General features: G+C 35.2%; 1 protein-coding gene, 2 long non-coding RNA genes and 1 other non-coding gene across 8 annotated transcripts in view; 3 read left to right on the top strand and 1 right to left on the bottom strand.

Moving 5' to 3' along the window:
* Positions 1-327: 327 nt before the first annotated feature.
* On the bottom strand, positions 328-4,737 carry LOC128235074 (uncharacterized). Of its 3 annotated transcripts, none has more exons than XM_052949790.1 (7): positions 4,578-4,737; positions 3,602-3,838; positions 3,125-3,285; positions 2,803-2,907; positions 2,405-2,562; positions 1,664-1,828; positions 328-1,422 (listed from the first exon to the last, which is right to left on the bottom strand). In XM_052949790.1, the coding sequence occupies exons 3-7, from the start codon at positions 3,194-3,196 to the stop codon at positions 1,158-1,160; spliced, it is 765 nt and encodes a 254-aa protein (XP_052805750.1). In that variant the 5' UTR covers positions 3,197-3,285; positions 3,602-3,838; positions 4,578-4,737; the 3' UTR covers positions 328-1,157. The 3 variants fall into 3 exon arrangements, with proteins under 3 accessions (XP_052805750.1, XP_052805751.1, XP_052805749.1); XM_052949791.1 differs by having other exon boundaries at positions 3,125-3,409; XM_052949789.1 differs by having other exon boundaries at positions 3,125-3,838.
* Positions 4,738-11,575: 6,838 nt separating this feature from the next.
* On the top strand, positions 11,576-11,649 carry Trnat-agu (transfer RNA threonine (anticodon AGU)). Its single transcript has one exon. It is a non-coding gene; the product is annotated as a tRNA-Thr (tRNA).
* A 342-nt stretch (positions 11,650-11,991) lies between these two features.
* LOC128235075 (uncharacterized) lies at positions 11,992-13,587 on the top strand. Of its 2 annotated transcripts, XR_008261123.1 has the most exons (4): positions 11,992-12,134; positions 12,604-12,700; positions 12,941-13,038; positions 13,335-13,587. It is a non-coding gene; the product is annotated as an uncharacterized LOC128235075 (long non-coding RNA). The 2 variants fall into 2 exon arrangements; XR_008261122.1 differs by lacking the exon at positions 11,992-12,134 and having other exon boundaries at positions 12,361-12,700.
* A 3,926-nt stretch (positions 13,588-17,513) lies between these two features.
* LOC128235076 (uncharacterized) overlaps positions 17,514-19,450 on the top strand; it is a 28,193-nt gene continuing 26,256 nt past the window's right edge. For both annotated transcript variants that reach the window (XR_008261124.1, XR_008261125.1), the window contains exon 1: positions 17,514-17,596. This is a non-coding gene — a long non-coding RNA (uncharacterized LOC128235076). The remainder of the gene's footprint in view (positions 17,597-19,450) is intronic.

Raw genomic sequence — 19,450 nt, forward strand, 5'->3', positions numbered from 1 at the left:
GACCCAACCACAACACTGCACTGAAATGGTCTAAAAGATGTTTGTTTAGGGTAATATCCCCTAAATTATAAGGCAGGTTAGGTAGGGATTTTATTAAAAAAAAATATTCAAAAATGCTTTGGTTAAGATCATTTTTTACCAAATGTTCTTATGTATTGCTGTTATGGAGCTATATTATGTCAAAAATGTTGACAGTTTATGTTCGGAAGCCATTTCTTTTTGAAAAACATACTAGGGTCAGCCGGGTTACCTGAAACAAACACTTTTTTGTTTGGCCTTATTTTTTTTCTTTTTAAGAAAGATAATCAATTTCATGAAAAACAACTGTTCAATTTGACATATGTTATTTTTGGAGAACTTCACAATCATTATCACAGCGATATTTTAGGAAATATTTATACTGCCTGTGCAAAAAAGTCCAAATTGGGAAAAATACAAAATCAGAAAAAAATAGCAAATATAATGGCAAATATACATGTTCACCTTCATAATGATATGTATACTTAATGCCGTGAAAGAGTTGGTCGTGTCAAGATTTTGTTTATTTTTCAAGACATTCATTGCTTTTTTATTCATCAACATTATTCATTTTACAAATTGGGAAAAAATAATAAATTTTTGTGAAAAATGGAAAAGTTTTCGCAAGGGGAAACAGCCTTTAGAAGGCAGTAAATTGCACCAAAAAAAATCACCGTGTTATCACATATAAAATGAAGATAAAATGTGCAACATTTATAATATCTAATCTGCTTTTGTTATACCCTATTTACCAAAGGCTTTGGGAAAGTACCATTCACTTTTATACATAATCAAAACATTTATTTATACTTCTTAAGTGTTCACATTTAGAAGGTAGTGTAACTAAATTAGCTGAAGAAAAAAAATATACACACATTTACATATTGGAGTTTACATTTACATACATACAGTACATAAATTGCTTCTAGTATTTCCAAATATTTCTAAAGATTTGACTAGGTGACCTTGTTTTTGAGAGTATGTGACAAACTCTCTCCCTAAACATTATATCAAGGTGAACATTCTGATTAAGTTTGAACATCTATTCTGACCTCATGTGTTACGGTTTCAAACAAGTAAATAAACCATTGTCATTAGTTTCATGAAAATCAGAGCAAGTAGAAATCCTGTAAAAAATGTCATTTTTTAAACCTAGACTCTTGTTCGCTGTACAATTCCCTGTACAATTCCCTGCTTGGTTTGGGAGATAATGGACCAAGGTGGCTAGATATTCGTCGAGGGTCTTGCTCCTCCATCACAGCTCTTCTACTCATCCCGACATTGTCAGTCAAGCGACACATCAATATCTGCTTCTTCAGTGACTCTATGTATAGAAATGTTTTCTTCTCTTTCACAGGGTATACGGCCCATCTTCCACTTTTCTTGTTCCAGACACGATTTAGCCTTCAAACAAAACGAAAAATATTTATTTTTTACAAAATAAGATTAGATCACATTTATACACTTCATGAAGTATAGAAATCAAAGCTGAAAGAGATTATATAAAGATGTACAATTTTATACCTTCTCTTTGTAGATTATGGTCAAAGCCACATATTTCAGTTATGCATATTCTTACACTCCCAAATTCCGGTCATTGTGGTGCTTCAGAGCATGGTGTATGACAAACTTCTCATTTTCTTACCTAACAGAGCCATCTTTGTTATGTTGAAATTCCCTTTCCAAATGATTGTTGTGATCGATTGCTGCTATGAGGTTTCTCATGCGGTAAACAGGTGGCGAGTACGAGAACCACTTCGAACAATACATAAGGATGTGCTGGTTGAAGCCTTCCAGGTCAGCTGTACTTCTGAAAGAAGTATACATTTTATTAGCAATTAAATTAACTTAATTAACTTACATATTTATACAACTAAACTTGCAGGGAAATGGCAAGCAGTCACCAGTAAACATAAAACCCTGTTACATGGCAATAAGCTGAGGCAGAAAAAATTTGCACACACACACACACACACACACATGCATGCAATAACACTCAAGCATAAACTTAATTAGAGGAATGAGCAAAAGCTGTGTTTATAAGTAGTACTTGTGCACAACCTGGAAAATTCTGTCAATATAACAATATTTCAACTGGCAAGTAAACACAGGTTTCAACTGCGAGTAAATAGTTTAAGCATACTGACACTCATCCAAAAGATGGAAACAGAAACCAAAATAAATATTTTCACTTTGCACAAACTGAAGAAAGTAAAGTTCGCTGAGGACCCAGACTTCATGTCATAAAGATGGGACCAAATTCAGATCTTTTGATGCAGTTACTTAATGAAATGCTAATTACTGTTTTCCTACATAAATAGCCTGAAACTTAAGACTTATATAATATGTGGAAAGAGTCAAAGCTTGCTACATGAAATTTATTTACCTGGAGTTCAGATAGTTTGCTATCTTTGATAGAAGGTGCTTGTCAAGGACAATGGCTGTGAGGGCTTCAAGGGTACTGCAGTTTTCTTTCTTGTTCAGCCATGGTTTATTTCTCTCCTCAGGATTCAGAGGCCCACGACTACACTCGTAGTATCCATCCTGAATCAGCATTTCAAACATTTCATTATCTACTATTACCATCAATAAATGTCATTTCTGAATTATCAAAACTTCTCAATATACCAACATATATACTTTCATCTTAAGTCATTGCACTTTCATGATATATTTCATGATACAAATATAAGGCCTTGTTTGAAAAAAGAATACAAAGATACACTATCAGAAGAAAACAAGGCATTCTAAACACTAAATGAATACAATTCTTTATGTATTTACCACAAACTCCTTGATTGTCTGGGCAACTTTACAACAGTGCCAAAAGTGGTTAACAATGTCCTTGACCCATGGTCGAAGAACTGAATGCTCTTTCTTCAGCACAATCTGAAAATGATGATTAAAAACCATTGATTAGTAACATAAACAAATCTTTTTATACATTTATGTAATAGTTGAAGTAATAAGTTCTAAGACCATCAAAATGTGACTCCAAAACTGTGTGACTCCAAAACCTTCCTGTTCATCTTACTGTGCTAAAACTCTTATATTACTAGTAAATTTACGAACAAGTTTCAAATATCACCGAATAAAGCTGCCTTACCTTAAATATTTTTTTGCCCAAGGTTCTTTGCCTCGTGCCAAATATCATGAGAATGTTTAATCGTACAAGCATATATCCGATTGTGGAGAATTGTTATATTTTCTGCCTAAAACATCCTTATTCAGTGGAGAAAGCCCAATGTTTAGCCCCAATACAATAGTCTGAAATATTGATCAACTTCATAACGGCCATAAACTCATAATTATTTTCCATAATGTTTTCCCACTTGTTTTTGCAAGAAGGCCAGTGTTTGATTCCTGCCAGTCAAATAAAGGTTTTGGTGATCTGGAATAAGTGGGCTTTTCTGGTTTAACATTCAATACACTCACATACATGTGCATACCAGAGAGACTTAATAGTTGTATTATTGTGAAATTGTATAGTAAAATTACAATGTACCATCAATTTTCTTTTTTAATTATAAAATATGGATATGATAGCTTACACGTTTTACCTAAATAATACTGGAAAACTTACTCATCATTGCTGCGATTCCTAAATGGCCATCTGTTACTAGCTCTGTGATGTTGACCTGGTTTTGTAAGAGATCCTCGAGGCAAGCTTTAAGTGCCACCTTCTCCATAGCAACTGACTTTCTGTCTGTTTCACGTTTGTCTACTGTTTTTAGAATAATGACCTTCTTCGTTTCATTGTCCATGACAGAATATTAACAATACTGGGCAGAATGATCAGGACTGTCATTTCGGCCATCTCCTGAAAAATGAACATTATAGTTGAATTGAAACAGTTTATCGGATTTGCCATCTTTACTCAAAGTTTTCTAACTGGTCCTTGCAACTTGGAGCAGACAGGACACAGCTATATATCAACCAGATTATACATGCATGAATATATGATAATAGGGACAAGTTAAAGATGCACTCTTACTCCCAAATAAGATTTATCACAATTAATACAAATGTTTTGATATACTAAAAACGATGAATTAAGGTCGAAAACAATAGTTCTTATGAAGGATTCCGAGGTTAATTTGAAAGAGAGAAGTATTTCTACCTTATGAGACGATAGTAGATCACAGTAAATATTTTAGCACTCACCAATCATTTAATATTAGTGCGTTTTCAGCTATTAAATACACGGTTACAATCTTATTATCAGTAACTAATATTTTCCATAGTGCATTATTTAGTAAGTAGTTAAAAGTTTATCTGACACTCAAAATTTATGTTTGTAATATACGTGTATGTATTTATTTTGAATAAGAGTGTCACGTTAAGAAGAATGACAAAAAAACCTATAAAAACTGAGATAAAAACAAAACAGTGACATCTGCTGCTGATAACAAATACATACCAGTTTTAAGGCACTTGACAAGTTATTGATACGAACATGGAATCATGTGGTCAACATAGTAAAAAATCAACTGAATAATGTCAAAGGTATGCTGTAATAATTGACCCAAGATGAACTCCTAACATTTCTAACAACACACCTAGTATGACTACATCCTTTCCATGAAGAAATTGGAACAGGTCTTGTTGGTTGGTCTACCAGTATTGGTCCACAGAAGGCACAAGGTATGTACGCTGAATTCAGAAGAACTTTGTGGCTGATGGAAACTTCAGTTGCAACATGTCTGCCCAAAGTTTCATCTTTCCAAAGTTGTTGCCAGAGAGGACTGTTGTTGCAGAGATAAGAAAGTCACTGGAGAAAACCCCTCTGTCCAGTGTTGGTTGGGAGCACCAGCGTGTAATTCTGTGGCCTTTTGGCCTGACATACCTATTGGTAGATAAAAAACAAATTCTAAACTACTTTGGTGAGTAACATACTAGGGGTAAAATATTCAGTTGCCTGCAATGACAGCTTCATAAATGTTAGTAATGTACATGATCACAAGAAATATAATTGACAATACAGTGGTGGGTCTTCAATGGGGATAGGGTTGTGCCCCCACCCCCACAGATGGATGGCAATTTAGTAAATTCACCTTTAACTATTTCTTTGTAAATATACACAAAATTAAAAGGTTATTAAAATTCGCCAGAATTGATAAAAGCTTATTTTTTCATAGATACATAACTTGGCAATCTACTTATATATGTATTGTAGTTTGGAAAATCAAAACACCCTGTTTACCGCATTACCTTCAGTAACTCATAAGCATGCTCTCAATAATTAGGTCTTACCCATTCTATGATGGCTGCAGATCCATTAAAGCTCTCCTGCATCTCGATGTCTTTGGAGCCGCATATCTGACAAGTGGAAACTTTCATATCTGCCAAAGCTAGGAGCTGGTCGAGGAATACAATACAGGTGGGGGTGCTACATAGCGCATCAATATCAGCTTCATTTACTATCTTTTTCTGGCCAACTGCAGGATTTGCTACCTCGGCTTCCTCACCATCACTTTCTTCAGCCTCTTCCTGACAAAATACTGCTTCTTCAAATATCACATCAGGGCAGTTTTGGAGGTTCCCAGGCCTAAATAACACCAAATTATTTAATGACAATTTTGTAGCAAGAAAGTGTATTATCACGTTTTCACTAATTACTAATAAGCAGTATGATGCATAAAAAATACAAATCATCAAAGTTATCACTATTTCAAATCAGGCCTAAACAAGTTTGTGTTTAGAACAACAGTCTCAAAATGCGTGGCGTGGAAGGGAAAAATATATAAGATAACGTGACATTTCAGATTGTCATTAAAAAGAATAATTTGTTTACATCCATATTCACATTAACAGAAATATCTCTCTCAGGTCAGGTAGGGTCTACGTGCCCGAAATACAGAAAATTATGAAATAACGCTCAAATTAAACCCAGACAACGCGAAAACTTTTCCTTCTTCACAGGACATTGCGACAGGTAAACACCGAAAGTTTACCTGTCGCACCAAATTTTTACCTGTCGCAATGTTACAAACAGTATTCAGTAACATCAGCCTAAACCTTGATTTTAAGCCTCTTTTTTAAATAAGTTTTGTAATTCCCCATTATAACAGGTTTAGTTCTTTTTGTTAGATTTGTCCTACAGAACTATAATAAATTACAAAAAAAAGCCAAACATAATGTAAAAAAAATCACTATTCGGATCTTATAAATGTCATAATTTTTTTCTTCCCTTGCCTCCCAAAAAAAACCTCATATCTGGTTCGTCTACCCATGAAACAGCTAGATCTTACTCTTTTAATTCATCTTTAAATTAAAGATACAATAGGGTTATAAAATGTAACGAATTGTACTACAAGTCAAACTCAGGCACAACATTTATGCAAAAACGAAAGTAGAGTTCTTGTTATTGGCAATGTTAAACAGAGCGGAATGAAAGTCAGCTCGGTATATTAATCATCATATTTAAATTAACACGATTGCCGGGAACCACTACATACGGAATTTTGTAATTTCTGAACATTTCCGTAAAATAAAAGTATTAGAGTACCAGTTGAAATCGGAACCTTACGCGTTTTATCGGCTTTTACGGAAACATGTCGAAACGGGGTTTACAAATAGTGAAGCACGGATTAACACGCTGAATAATCATGATATAAAAATAACTCCGAACATTTATTTAGAAACTGAAAGTAAATTTTCCGAAAATTAAACGGTGCTGACTTTAATTTTTCACCGGACATTGTGACCGACCAAAACAAAAGTTTCGTCGGTCAAAATTGAAATATACCGGACATGTCCGACTGTCCGACGGACATTCGCATTGTCTGTAAACCATTTCTGACAAGACATCAATTTTTCTGGAGGGGGGGGGCCTGAACCCCCTGCGAAAAGGTTGTGTTCCTAAGGAGGGCCCCGTCTTACATCAATTCCTATGTCTACACCTGCTGTCACTACTCTACATATTTCTCATACAAAGTATCAACCTCTCTTTTACTTTCTTGTTTATGATCTTTAAAGCTGCATTTGCACAGATTGACTGAGAAGACAACTTTTTTTTAATTTTTGTGTTAGATTTCAATAGTCAAATTTTCAGTTAATATTTCGAATATAACACTGCAGACATGAGAGGGAAGTGCAGTTATTCATATTTACATTCGAAAATTGATATTTTAAGCTAAAAGTCTTTCAAACGCTAAAGAAGAGAGTGTTTTGCTGTTTTCCAAGCAATTGAGATATGTTCTATGGTAAATTATCTTATATGCCTCAAATGAAGGCATTTTAATGTCAAAAACAGCTGATCCTGGGACAAAACTTAATAGAAATGTAAAAATTGTCAATCTGTAAGAGTGTAGCTTTAAGCTGTTGCGAAAATGTGTTCAAAGTAGATGAGCTAAGACTTTGCTGTCTTTTATTTTCCATTTTGTTCTATTGTTAAAATATTGAAAAAATGAGGTTAAAATCATTCAAAATAATTGCTCCAACGATGAAAGCCCTGATCAAATTCATACAAGAGCTCTTGTTAAGGTATTATAAAAAAATGACAAAACAGGGTCTTTTTCACAGATTTTGGAGTAAGTAAAATGCTACCTTTTATTTTCTATATTTGAAAAGTTCAAGTTATTTTTTTTCATATTTTTCTTGCAATAACTGTACAGTACACTTGACATGTTGAAGTCGGGTTCAAAATCTGGATCATCACCAGCCTCCTCATCAGATTCTTGAAGTATGATGTCAAATAATAGTGATGCTAAAAACCAGAAATACAACAAGTTCTTTAATAACTATTATCTCAATGCACTGGGTTATTCACTCCTTATAACCATTGATAATTGCAATAAATAGAAATTGTGGTTTCACTGTTCTATGTAAATAATGTATTTGTATAAGAGACCTATTTATTAAATAAAGATTTTTTAACAATTATCAACATTGTTGCATCTGCTAAAAACTTACTCAAATGGGTCCAGGAAAGACAGATTCCTTCTTTTTGAAATCTCTGAATGGCCAATATTACAAATTTCATCACAAAACTGATACATCATCCAAATGTGACTCAATTTATGTATCCATAATGAATACAACTTTAAAATCAAGAAGTTGTTCTATTATTTTAAGGTTCCTGGAACAACAAAAATCAGAATCATTTAATCACAATAAAATATTTTTGTTTTTAAAAGTAACACATCTAAAGATTTGATATGTCAAGACTGGAACTTACTCAGCTGCACTCTCTTCTGAAGACTTTAATTCCTGACTAGCCCTGATGTAAGAATGCCCACTTCACTAAAATAGTTTAAACATTATTTATTTTATTAACATTAATACTAACAGCCACACCCCTTCGGAAGTTAATCACCACAGCTAATAAGTAAGGAAAACTGCTAATGATTTATGATGAGTAATGAGTTCTAGTATTAAAAAACCAAATTTGATGAAGGTGAAAACCCTAATCATTATTTTTTATAACTTGTATAGTTTTGTATATGCATCCCTTTAAAGAAACTCATTCACATACTGGTAGTACAATACAATAATGCATAATTATGTAAACACTAGTCATGTAAATATTTACTGTTTGATATCAAAATTTTAGATTTGCTTTTATGTGTAAAAAATTGTATGACCAAATTTAATGTTTTGGAAAAAGCAAAAAACATGTCCACTAAGCTAATGTGGCATACAAAAAGAAAAAGTTAAATATTAAAAAGGCTATAATTCAGTGTAAAAGATCTTGTTTAGCATCAGTAATGTGATTAAACTTCATCGAATTTCTAAACAAAAAGCTTAAAGCATACAAAAAATAGCATTTTTAATGGTTTCAATCTTTGTCAATATTCTAGTTTAAACACATCTTAAGATTTGATAGTGTGTTTTGGGCATTTAAGTAAAATCTTTAATATTTGCATTTTCCTTACTCGGAAAAGATTCTCTTAGATTTATGTTCCTATATACTGCTTGATGTCAGTATTAAGATGTATAAATGAGTATGTGCCTTTAATGTATATCAAAGGAATTGTTTACCTGCTGGCCATTTGTGACTCAGGAGTCGAGACTTCAGAAACTGAAGGGGTCTTTTCAACGTCTATAAATGATGCACTCGCGGGGGTGGATGTTAGCTTTGTGCTTGTCATTTTACTCCTTGTATCCGCTTCAATTATACCGGCATAGCTAAAAGTATTATAATAAAATACTTAATATGAATCTGCAAATCGATAATTGGGAAGAATGGTAATTTATGTGTTAGATGTGTTAATGCATGTTTGACATTACATTAATTGAGATTATTTCTATGTTCAATTGTATTAATTTACTAGTATATACCTTTTGCATGGATTAAATTTTATAATAAGGCCTTTTTGATGCTACTTTTATAATATAATGATATATTTTAGGGAAGTAAAAAAAAAAAACCCACATCATACCATACTATGATTATACATAGAAATTTAAGGAATAATTTACCTTTTTATAAAAAACTCTTCACATTTTTTTTTTAATATTTGTATAAACATTTTACTTAAAAAGAAATTTTCGCATTATTTACTTTTTGTATTACTTAGTGATGGTTGGACTACTTTTGTACCTTAAATGTATTCTAACATTTTAATTAGTTTCATATCCTAAATTATGTAGAAATTTCTATTAGCCAGGAACTAACATTTATTTAATGATCATGAATTTTTCAAACGCTTATTGACATGAGTATGCTTTTAAAAGGTCTGAATTTTTACATTTGGGGGATGGGGCCGGGTTTTTTAGTGAGAGGACTTCCCTTATGAAAATACGCTCTTTCAATAAGATCGTACGAGCTCGCGACAAGCTCGTTACGACCTTGCACAATCTTAATTTCCCCTGTTGCTTGCTCGTACAAGCTTGTATGAGATCGCGTTATGAGAAGGTTTTGACAAGAGCAAGCTCGTGCGAGCTTGCTATCTTTACGAGCTTGCACGAGCTTGGACCACAAATTATATTATATGGAGCAAGCTATGAGAACTTAGAAATTTTAACAAACTCTGAAAAAAGATTAAGTCCATAAAATATCAGAAAAATCACCAAATTCACATTGATGCACATTGTAAATGTAAAACATAACTTAAGTACAAGGACATAATTTTTTTATTTAATTATATATATTTATAATTATTTATGATTACTGAATAATAATATCTCTTATAATAATAATCATCATCATAAGTGTTGAATACTAAGCACGTATTAAACATATTATACATGTATGAATATCATTAATAATAACACTCAAAAAAACAACAGTTAATTAAACCAACAAAAAGATCCAACAAGTACTAGCAATGGGAATCCAACCAATATGACCTGACAACCTACAGTAGCAGTTCAATCATCACTTCATCACTTCATTTTGGTCAAATCAGGCACAAGTAGATATCCATCCATTAAATGCAGTCCAACCAACACTTGTGCTTCCATTAAATATTGTTCAACCAAAACTTGTAAATCAACTGATTATAGCTGTCCAAACAACAATAACTGTCTATCCAACAGTGATTCAAATAACACATTCTGTCCAACAAGCAGTCCAAACAACACTGGTGGTCCAACCAACACTTCCGGTCCAACCATTTATAATTGTTCAATCAACACGTATGGTCCATCCAATATAGCGGCCCAGTAAGCAATAGATGCCCAACCAACATTAGTGTTTCAACAGGCACTAGCTGTCCATCACGTTGCTACCAATCTAGCAGTCCAACCAATTGTAGTGATGTTCTTCATTGAAAGTAATGATCTCAGAAGATAACATCAGCATATTTGAATAATATCTGTAAAGAAAGGAATGGAACATAAAAGTATATTTTTTATAAAAAAAGTAAATAACTCTCAGACTTATTTATGGATGGGGTTTAAGACAATCTGGACAATTTAAGTGCAGGCCTGGGTGTATGTGACTAGTCCTGTGGCCATCATAATATTTAAACATAACTAACTAGTAACAAATTATTCAGAAGACTACACAGGTGACAGCATGACATAATTGCTCTTTCTAAGTAAAATGTTTATTACATAGTTATAAAATACACAAAGCATTATAAATATCATACCTTATATTGATGAGGATTTATATATGTTCATTCATAAGACTATTAGTTATACCTGGTCATGTACATACAGATTCCTTATAATAGATTTTGATGGTCAGATAGTAAAACAGACTAATGTATTATTTGTATTGATTTTCAAGTAAACCAGACTAATGTATTATTTGTATTGATTTTCAAACAAATATTTTTAGAATAGATGAGAATTATTTGTTGTTAATAATACTCCAATAAGAATAGTACCGCAGTCTTTTCTGAACCATCTACCCCACCCACCAGAACTAAGTGTCCAGGTAAACAGTCAAGCGATTTATAGCTAAAATAACAAATGTCATTCAAATAATATCACAATAATGTAATATTAATTCATTAAAATGACAAATCTAATATAAATAAATAAATTATAACAAACCTGGAATGATAATTAGTCCGCTGTTATTGTACTTCGTTATAACCCGGAAATAAACCGGAAGTCACCCTGGACCGCAAAGGATTGTAGTGTGTGTGGGTAACAACCAGCCGCCCGGTTAGCTCAGTTGGTTAGAGCGCCGTGCTAGTGTTCCGGCGGTCGTGGGTTCGAGCCCCACACCGGGCGCACTTTTCCTCCCAGGTTTACTTTACTGGTGGCAGCGGTAAACGACAGGAGTGCCTCCGTCGGCCTTAAAGGTTAATGGGGGGAGGAGTGTAGTGTGTGTGGGTTAGAACCAGCCGCCCGGTTAGCTCAGTTGGTTAGAGCGCCGTGCTAGTGTTCCGGCGGTCGTGGGTTCGAGCCCCACACAGGGCGCACTTTTCCTCCTAGGTTTACTTTACTGGTGGCAACGGTAAACGGCAGGAGTGCCTCCGTCGGCCTAAAAGGTTAATGGGGGGAGGAGTGTAGTGTGTGTGGGTAACAACCAGCCGCCCGGTTAGCTCAGTTGGTTAGAGCGCCGTGCTAGTGTTCCGGCGATCGTGGGTTCGAGCCCCACACCGGGCGCACTTTTCCTCCCAGGTTTACTTTAGGATTATGGTCTATTGGAAAGTCAAAAATGTTTGTCGAAATAATGCACCAAATAAACTGAAGTGTTGTTTCGTTTATTAAAGGTAAGTTCAAGCAAAGTTAGGGGTATAATTCAATTACATTTATAAGGATCTTTTACGCTAACATTATTGTTTAAAATAACATAGCAACATTTTAAAGTAATGAACAAATATGTTTTGTTGTAATACATTTTCGCGACAAACGTACGAAATACGTTTTTGTAGAAACACAGTTAAATGAATGTTTGTGACTAGCGTACAGCTAATACTTCATTGTTATATATTTTAACAGCTATTATATTTGTTACTTAATGTAAGTAGGCTATTTTTGTCTAAAAAAAGAATCAATTGCCATAAATGTCCGGCAGCGATGCAAAAGTGGGTGGGAAGGTCAAAAACTAAAACGTTTAAAAAGTCCTTATATAGTTTTGAGGAACGATCTTTTAGGGGAGTGAAACATCTATTATTGGCAACATGTTTTGGTGTAGTAAGTTATAGTTAAGTGTCTGAAATGTTGTTTCGTCTATTTTAGCCGGCCTAAGTGAGCTAACAAAGAAATCATCAGTCCACAAAAGAATCAACCAGGGAAGGAGAAAAACATTCAAAGCTGCAAATTGCCAAATCCATCAGTGAGTAGACTATTTTTAAAGCACATGGTAAGATTTCCATGTTGCAATGGATAAATGGGTATGAATCATGCTAGTGAAATATTGAACCTCAAAACTAAGTAGAAATTGATTTTTTTTTAACATTTTAAAGTTTGGTCCTTCAATGGGCTTTTGCATCGCTGCTGACCCTTGACCTTTTAAAAAACCACTATGCAAGCAAATTATGGTTTAGTGTCTGAAATGTTGTTTCGTCTATTTTAGCCGGCCTAAAGGAGCTAACAAAAAAAATCATCAGTCCACAAAAGAATCAACCAGTGAAGGAGAAAAACATTCAAAGCTGTAAATTGCCAAATCCATCAGTGAGTATATAGACTATTTTTCAATTCCCATGGTAAGATTTTCATTCTGATTTTGAAAACAATATGGTGGATGTGTTAAGTGGATTTTATTTGTAACGGACAAACACTTATAAAAATATTTTTTAAAAATAAGACTCAATAAATTTGAGCACTTTAGTTTGAACAAATACAATAATCTATCATTAATTTATATACCTGCATCATTGAAATCTTAATTCGCACTGATTTGATAACCAACTGGCCGTTAGTTATTGGAAAATATTGGCAGTACAAATAAAAAAAGAAATATTTTTCAGGTTGGAAGATGGATGTCAAAGTCTCAGACAAAAGCTTCCAGAGTTAAGGAGAGAACACTTCAACAAAAACAAGCACGAGAAGAATGACTGCAAAAAAGTTTTTCGCAGATTCGTTTCCTTATCAAGTGTATTTAAGGAAAATGGACCTGTCTACAGAGACTAGATGTAAATGTCAAGGACTGCAATGAGCAATTCAATGACTCCTTTCTAATTGTGTCAAGTGTCATAAAAAATTAAAACTGTTATAAATGGACGTGTAGTAATGATGAAATTATTACCCTGTTGCGAATAACATTAACTATTCATGAACTTAGTTCATGAATGACATTTTGAAAAAATCATGTTCATGAACTGTCAAGTTCATTAACTAAGTGGGAGTTCATGAACATGATTTGTCCAAATTGTCATTCATGAATAGTTTGTGTTTTTCTTAAAAAGCACACGCCAGGGGCTAGAATAAGGTTAGGTGAATAAGGGTCCTCTTATTTAAACTTCAGATAGGCTTGCACAAGCTCGCAAAGTGAATTGTAACGAGCTTATCAAGCTCGTAATATTGCTCATACAAGCTCGTAAAGCTGCCCATGACGAGCTTGTACAAGCCCGCGACGTGAAATGTAACATGCTTGTCAAGCTCGTAAAATTGCTCATACCAGCCTGTAAAGCTGCTCGTGACGAGCTTGAACGATCTTGTTTTTAAGCTTGTACTATCTTAATTTTGAGCGTGTACAAGCTTAAACGAACACGTACGAGCTGGTATTTGTTTCAGTTACGGCCCATAATAGCTTAAAGCTCGGGCGCGCTTGCTCGCGAACTAGATTGGGAAGTTGATCGTACGATCCCTTGACAAGCTCGTCTTCTAGCTCGCGATTGGGTTGAGCATTATTTTTGCTAAAATGGGTATGTGCAAGTTGACAGGGAAACCAATTCAAAAAGCACATTGAATGCAAATTCATGTAATTAACATAAAGATATATGAAAATACACATTGCAATGCCAATAATAAATGCAATTTGTTCTTTTCATTTGACTTGCAAAACTTTGCAATCATACCTGATAATCAGCTTGATTATGTCTTTATAAACTTGCATATAATAACTGCAAACTATTGCCTTTAATGTTGGGATATAGAAATTCTGGTTAAGGTTTTACCTTTTATCTGATTTCACAGTGATCAATGGTTGTTTCACCAAAGCTTGCAATCTTAAAAAGCAGCGCACTCACTCAATAACAGTTCTTGTTGGAAAGGTTATAAATTGTGAAATTATTTTGCCCCATTTTTTTGGATAATGGACCGGAATTTTGACCAACATTTTGGGGGATAAGTACACCCCTTCCTCTGGGGAATGGGGTCTGTATACCGTGATTGTCTCTGTTCAATTTCGTAGGCCTTCGGAACTGCTCGGAATAACTCCGAGTAGGCCATAGCAGGTTTTTTAGTAACCACCAAAAATAAAATATGGTCTGAAAATCGTGTTAATATCAGACCATCCGAGTGGAATCTAGAGTCGAAATTTCGCACAACGCTATAATAAGGATGCTTTTTGACGACAGTTGTGTTATTTTTGTGTTTTATAACCCCATTTCTCGCTGACAATATAACTTAAGTTTAAAGTTTCAAATACTCCCAACGAGTTTTGCATTCCAACATAAATGTACAAGAAAGTCATGGCCTGACATTGTACAAACAAATTTTGCTGAATATAATAATCAATCCATAAATTAGTTTGCACGATACTGATTTTGTATTGATTATCACTAATCGAATAATACCCTTTATATACCAATGCTGTCAAATTTTCACCAAAATCTGGTGATTAGTTTTTAAACTAAGGGATATCTCCCATAAAGTATTTAAAACTGGATGTATGAATTTCCTTGGCATCAAATTTTGAAGTTTTCTCCGAAATCTGCAGTTTTTGTCTCATGGAAATCCACTATTATTGAACTTTTGTGTTTAAAAAAAAACTATTTATATGTGCCAAAATTGTGCTTGCTTCCAGGCGTATTAAAACATTGAAAGTATTTATTTATTTTCGTAAAAATAGTGGAAGAACCAGTAATAATAACTACCACTTCATAATGTGAATACAAAATTAAGATGAGAATATCAGTTATGAATTAAACCAACTCATTTTTTAACATTTCAATTTCTATAGAAATAACAGTGTCAAACTATTTATTACAGTAGCAAGATAAAACATATGTGAGAATTATTCAACAATTTAGGCAAGGGAGGCAAATATATCAATGGAAAATGAAAAAATGATAATCGCAGTGACTTCCCTTAAACTGTAGAATTTATTCTCTGTTATAATTATTATTATTATTATTATTATTATTATTATTATTATTATTAACAGCTCGTCTGTGTTTCAATGAACAAAAAGTCATTGGCGTCATTGTGGTAAGCGTTACCTTGGTCATAAATTAAATAAACGAGGACATTTTGTTTTTCAAAATACAGACAAGTTTATAATAATATTATTGATATTCAAATGGAACATGGTACACATGAGACAGTATAGTAAGGCATATGTACAGCACGTACCATAACTCTTGATTTACATATTGTAAAGTCACTTGGCCTTAACTAACCATTCAAGATATTCACATAATTTTCAATTTGTATCTAGATACAAAAATCAATGAAAGTAGGAGTCTTGAGGTCCTATCAAATTGTGAGTCAAGGGGTTCTGTGGGCGTAGCCTGCCGACTGAAAATGAATTTTAGCTTTTTTAGATTTACAATTTGAAGAGTAAGGAGGCTTTACTACTGGCTCAAGTGTTGGCGTCGGCTTAAAGTTTTAGGGCTGGTTGGCATTTCACTTATTCATTCAATTCACCTAACTCTTCACAGTTATTCAATGCCATCAAACAATGAGGTTAGATAGCTCCATATTATCCTAGATATGGCCCTGGTTGACTTAGGAACTTTGGTTAAAGTTTTAGGGCACATTTGGACAGGTTAAAATTTTAGGGCAAGTTGGGATTTTTACTAGTGACTTCTATACCCTTCATTCAATTGGCTTAATACCTCACACAGTTGGTTACAGCCATCACACAGTTAGGTAACAAAACTCCATATTACCCTAAAACACAAATTATGGCCCTTGGTTGTCTTTTTTTCATTTTTTTTTGTTGCTTTTGACAGGCACATATTTGTATTTTTAACCAAAGTGAAACCTGTTTATAAGAATGAAATATGCCATTGTTGGGGCCGGCTGGCATGAGGGCGGCGTCAAACTCACCTATGGTATCAAATATTTTTAGTTAGGTTCGACATATGGTGACTAAGAGTCATGGTTAAGGTCACTGTTACTAAAAACAGAAAAATGGTTAGTACTAAATAACTTCCGATAGGGTCGATAGATTGTGACAATTGGTACAGACCAGTATATTGTTGGATTTTAGAAGCCCTGCCTAAGAGAAATTTTCATGCAATTCTACAGCTGAAAAGCTGTTCAAGGTATGAGATAACTCCTTGGTATGAAATGACTCCAAAAGCTCTACAGTATTGCAATTGATTATTTATGTGCTTTATACCTCTTGTGTCATTGTTATTCAATAAACCTCGCTATTTTCACGATTCCAAATTCGTCAACCCATATGGTGGCTGCCGATTATAACATTTTTTCACTGCATCCAATCTATGGTATAAGTGGTTTTAAGTTTTTCCCCCAATTTTTTTCAATTTTTTGCCTGCATCCTACCTATGCTAGTGTCATATACAAAGTGATTTGCGGTAAATCTCAGTTTATGAATCAATACTCATGTGAAAAACTATTGAAAACTTTTTCAAAGCAAATTGATTGTTAATGATCCTGCTGATTGTGCTGAAAAGTAAAATCGTGATCTCACGAGCAGTCACAATTGATTAAAAGCATGGCTTGTCTTCTTTAACCCTGCTAAAATGGAAACACTAACCTTCTGGAGTAAGATAAAGAAACCAAACCATCCTGATTTATTCTTTGTTAATACCCAATTATATCCTGTTTCTGAACACATACAGGACTAACCCTTTTAGATGACAGTAAGTGGAAGTTACGTAAAACATCATTAGTCAATAAAGCCTGGCAACAGTTGAACTAAACCAAAATGAATCTAACTCTTATCATCTTGCTTTAACTCATGTACAAAGTCTGTTTTATCAGGAAAGGCTTGGAGACAGAGGAGTATCATAGTCGAGAGGCAGCGGGTGGAGAAAGTGATGATGATGAGGAGAAAAAGGAGGAAAAGAGACCTGCACTGGAGATTGCTTCCATGGTAAGTGGATAGTTGGCCAGGATGTTTAAAGAATGTGACTAAGAGGGCCTAACAGAGGAAAAGACAGCAGCAATGGAGTCTGCTTCCATGGTAAAAGGATAGTTGGCCAGGATGGGTGGAGAATGTGACTAAGAGGGCCTAACAGGAAAATACAGCAGCACTGGAGTCTGCTGCCATGCTAAGTAGGGGGAAACCAGGTAAAGTAGCGTGTATTATAGTGGATAGTTGGCCAGGATGGGTGGAGAATGTGACTAAGAGGGCCTAACGAAGGAAAAGACAGCGACACTGGAGTCTGCTTCCATGCTAAGTAGGGGGAAACCAGGTAAAGTAGCGTGTATTATAGTAGATAGTTGGCCAGGATGGGTGGAGAATGTGACTAAGAGGGCCTAACAGAGGAAAAGACAGCAGCACTGGAGATTGCTTCCATGTTAAGTAGGGGGAAACCAGGTAAAGTAGCGTGTATTATAGTGGATAGTTGGCCAGGATGGGTGGAGAATGTGACTAAGAGGGCCTAACAGAGGAAAAGACAGCGGCACTGGAGTCTGCTTCCATGCTAAGTAGGGGGAAACCAGGTAAAGTAGCGTGTATTATAGTAAATAGTTGGCCAGGATGGGTGGAGAATGTGACTAAGAGGGCCTAACAGAGGAAAAGACAGCAGCACTGGAGTCTGCTGCCATGTTAAGTAGGGGGAAACCAGGTAAAGTAGCGTGTATTATAGTAGATAGTTGGCCAGGATGGGTGGAGAATGTGACTAAGAGGGCCTAACAGAGGAAAAGACAGCAGCACTGGAGTCTGCTGCCATGTTAAGTAGGGGGAAACCAGGTAAAGTAGCGTGTATTATAGTAGATAGTTGGCCAGGATGGGTGGAGAATGTGACTTAGAGGGCCTAACAGAGGAAAAGACAGCAGCACTGGAGTCTGCTGCCATGGTAAGTGGATAGTTGGCCAGGATGTTTAAAGAATGTGACTAAGAGGGCCTAACAGGAAAAGACAGCAGCACTGGAGTCTGCTGCCATGCTAAGTTGGGGGAAACCAGGTAAAGTAGCGTGTATTATAGTGGATAGTTGGCCAGGATGGGTGGAGAATGTGACTAAGAGGGCCTAACAGAGGAAAAGACAGCAGCACTGGAATCTGCTTCCATGCTAAGTAGGGGGAAACCAGGTAAAGTAGCGTGTATTATAGTAGATAGTTGGCCAGTATGGGTGGAGAATGTGACTGAGAGTGCCTAACAGAGGAAAAGACAGCAGCACTGGAGTCTGCTGCCATGTTAAGTAGGGGGGAACCAGGTAAAGTAGCGTGTATTATAGTGGATAGTTGGCCAGGATGGGTGGAGAATGTGACTGAGAGTGCCTAACAGAGGAAAAGACAGCAGCACTGGAGTCTGCTTCCATGTTAAGTAGGGGGGAACCAGGTAAAGTAGCGTGTATTATAGTGGATAGTTGGCCAGGATGGGTGGAGAATGTGACTAAGAGTGCCTAACAGAGGAAAAGACAGCAGCACTGGAGTCTGCTGCCATGTTAAGTAGGGGGAAACCAGGTAAAGTAGCGTGTATTATAGTGGATAGTTGGCCAGGATGGGTGGAGAATGTGACTGAGAGTGCCTAACAGAGGAAAAGACAGCAGCACTGGAGTCTGCTGCCATGTTAAGTAGGGGGAAACCAGGTAAAGTAGCGTGTATTATAGTGGATAGTTGGCCAGGATGGGTGGAGAATGTGACTAAGAGGGCCTAACAGAGGAAAAGACAGCAGCACTGGAGTCTGCTGCCATGTTAAGTAGGGGGGAACCAGGTAAAGTAGCGTGTATTATAGTGGATAGTTGGCCAGGATGGGTGGAGAATGTGACTAAGAGGGCCTAAC

Source organism: Mya arenaria, chromosome 5, assembly GCF_026914265.1.
Source record: "Mya arenaria isolate MELC-2E11 chromosome 5, ASM2691426v1".
NCBI classification, from domain to species: Eukaryota; Metazoa; Mollusca; class Bivalvia; order Myida; family Myidae; genus Mya; species Mya arenaria.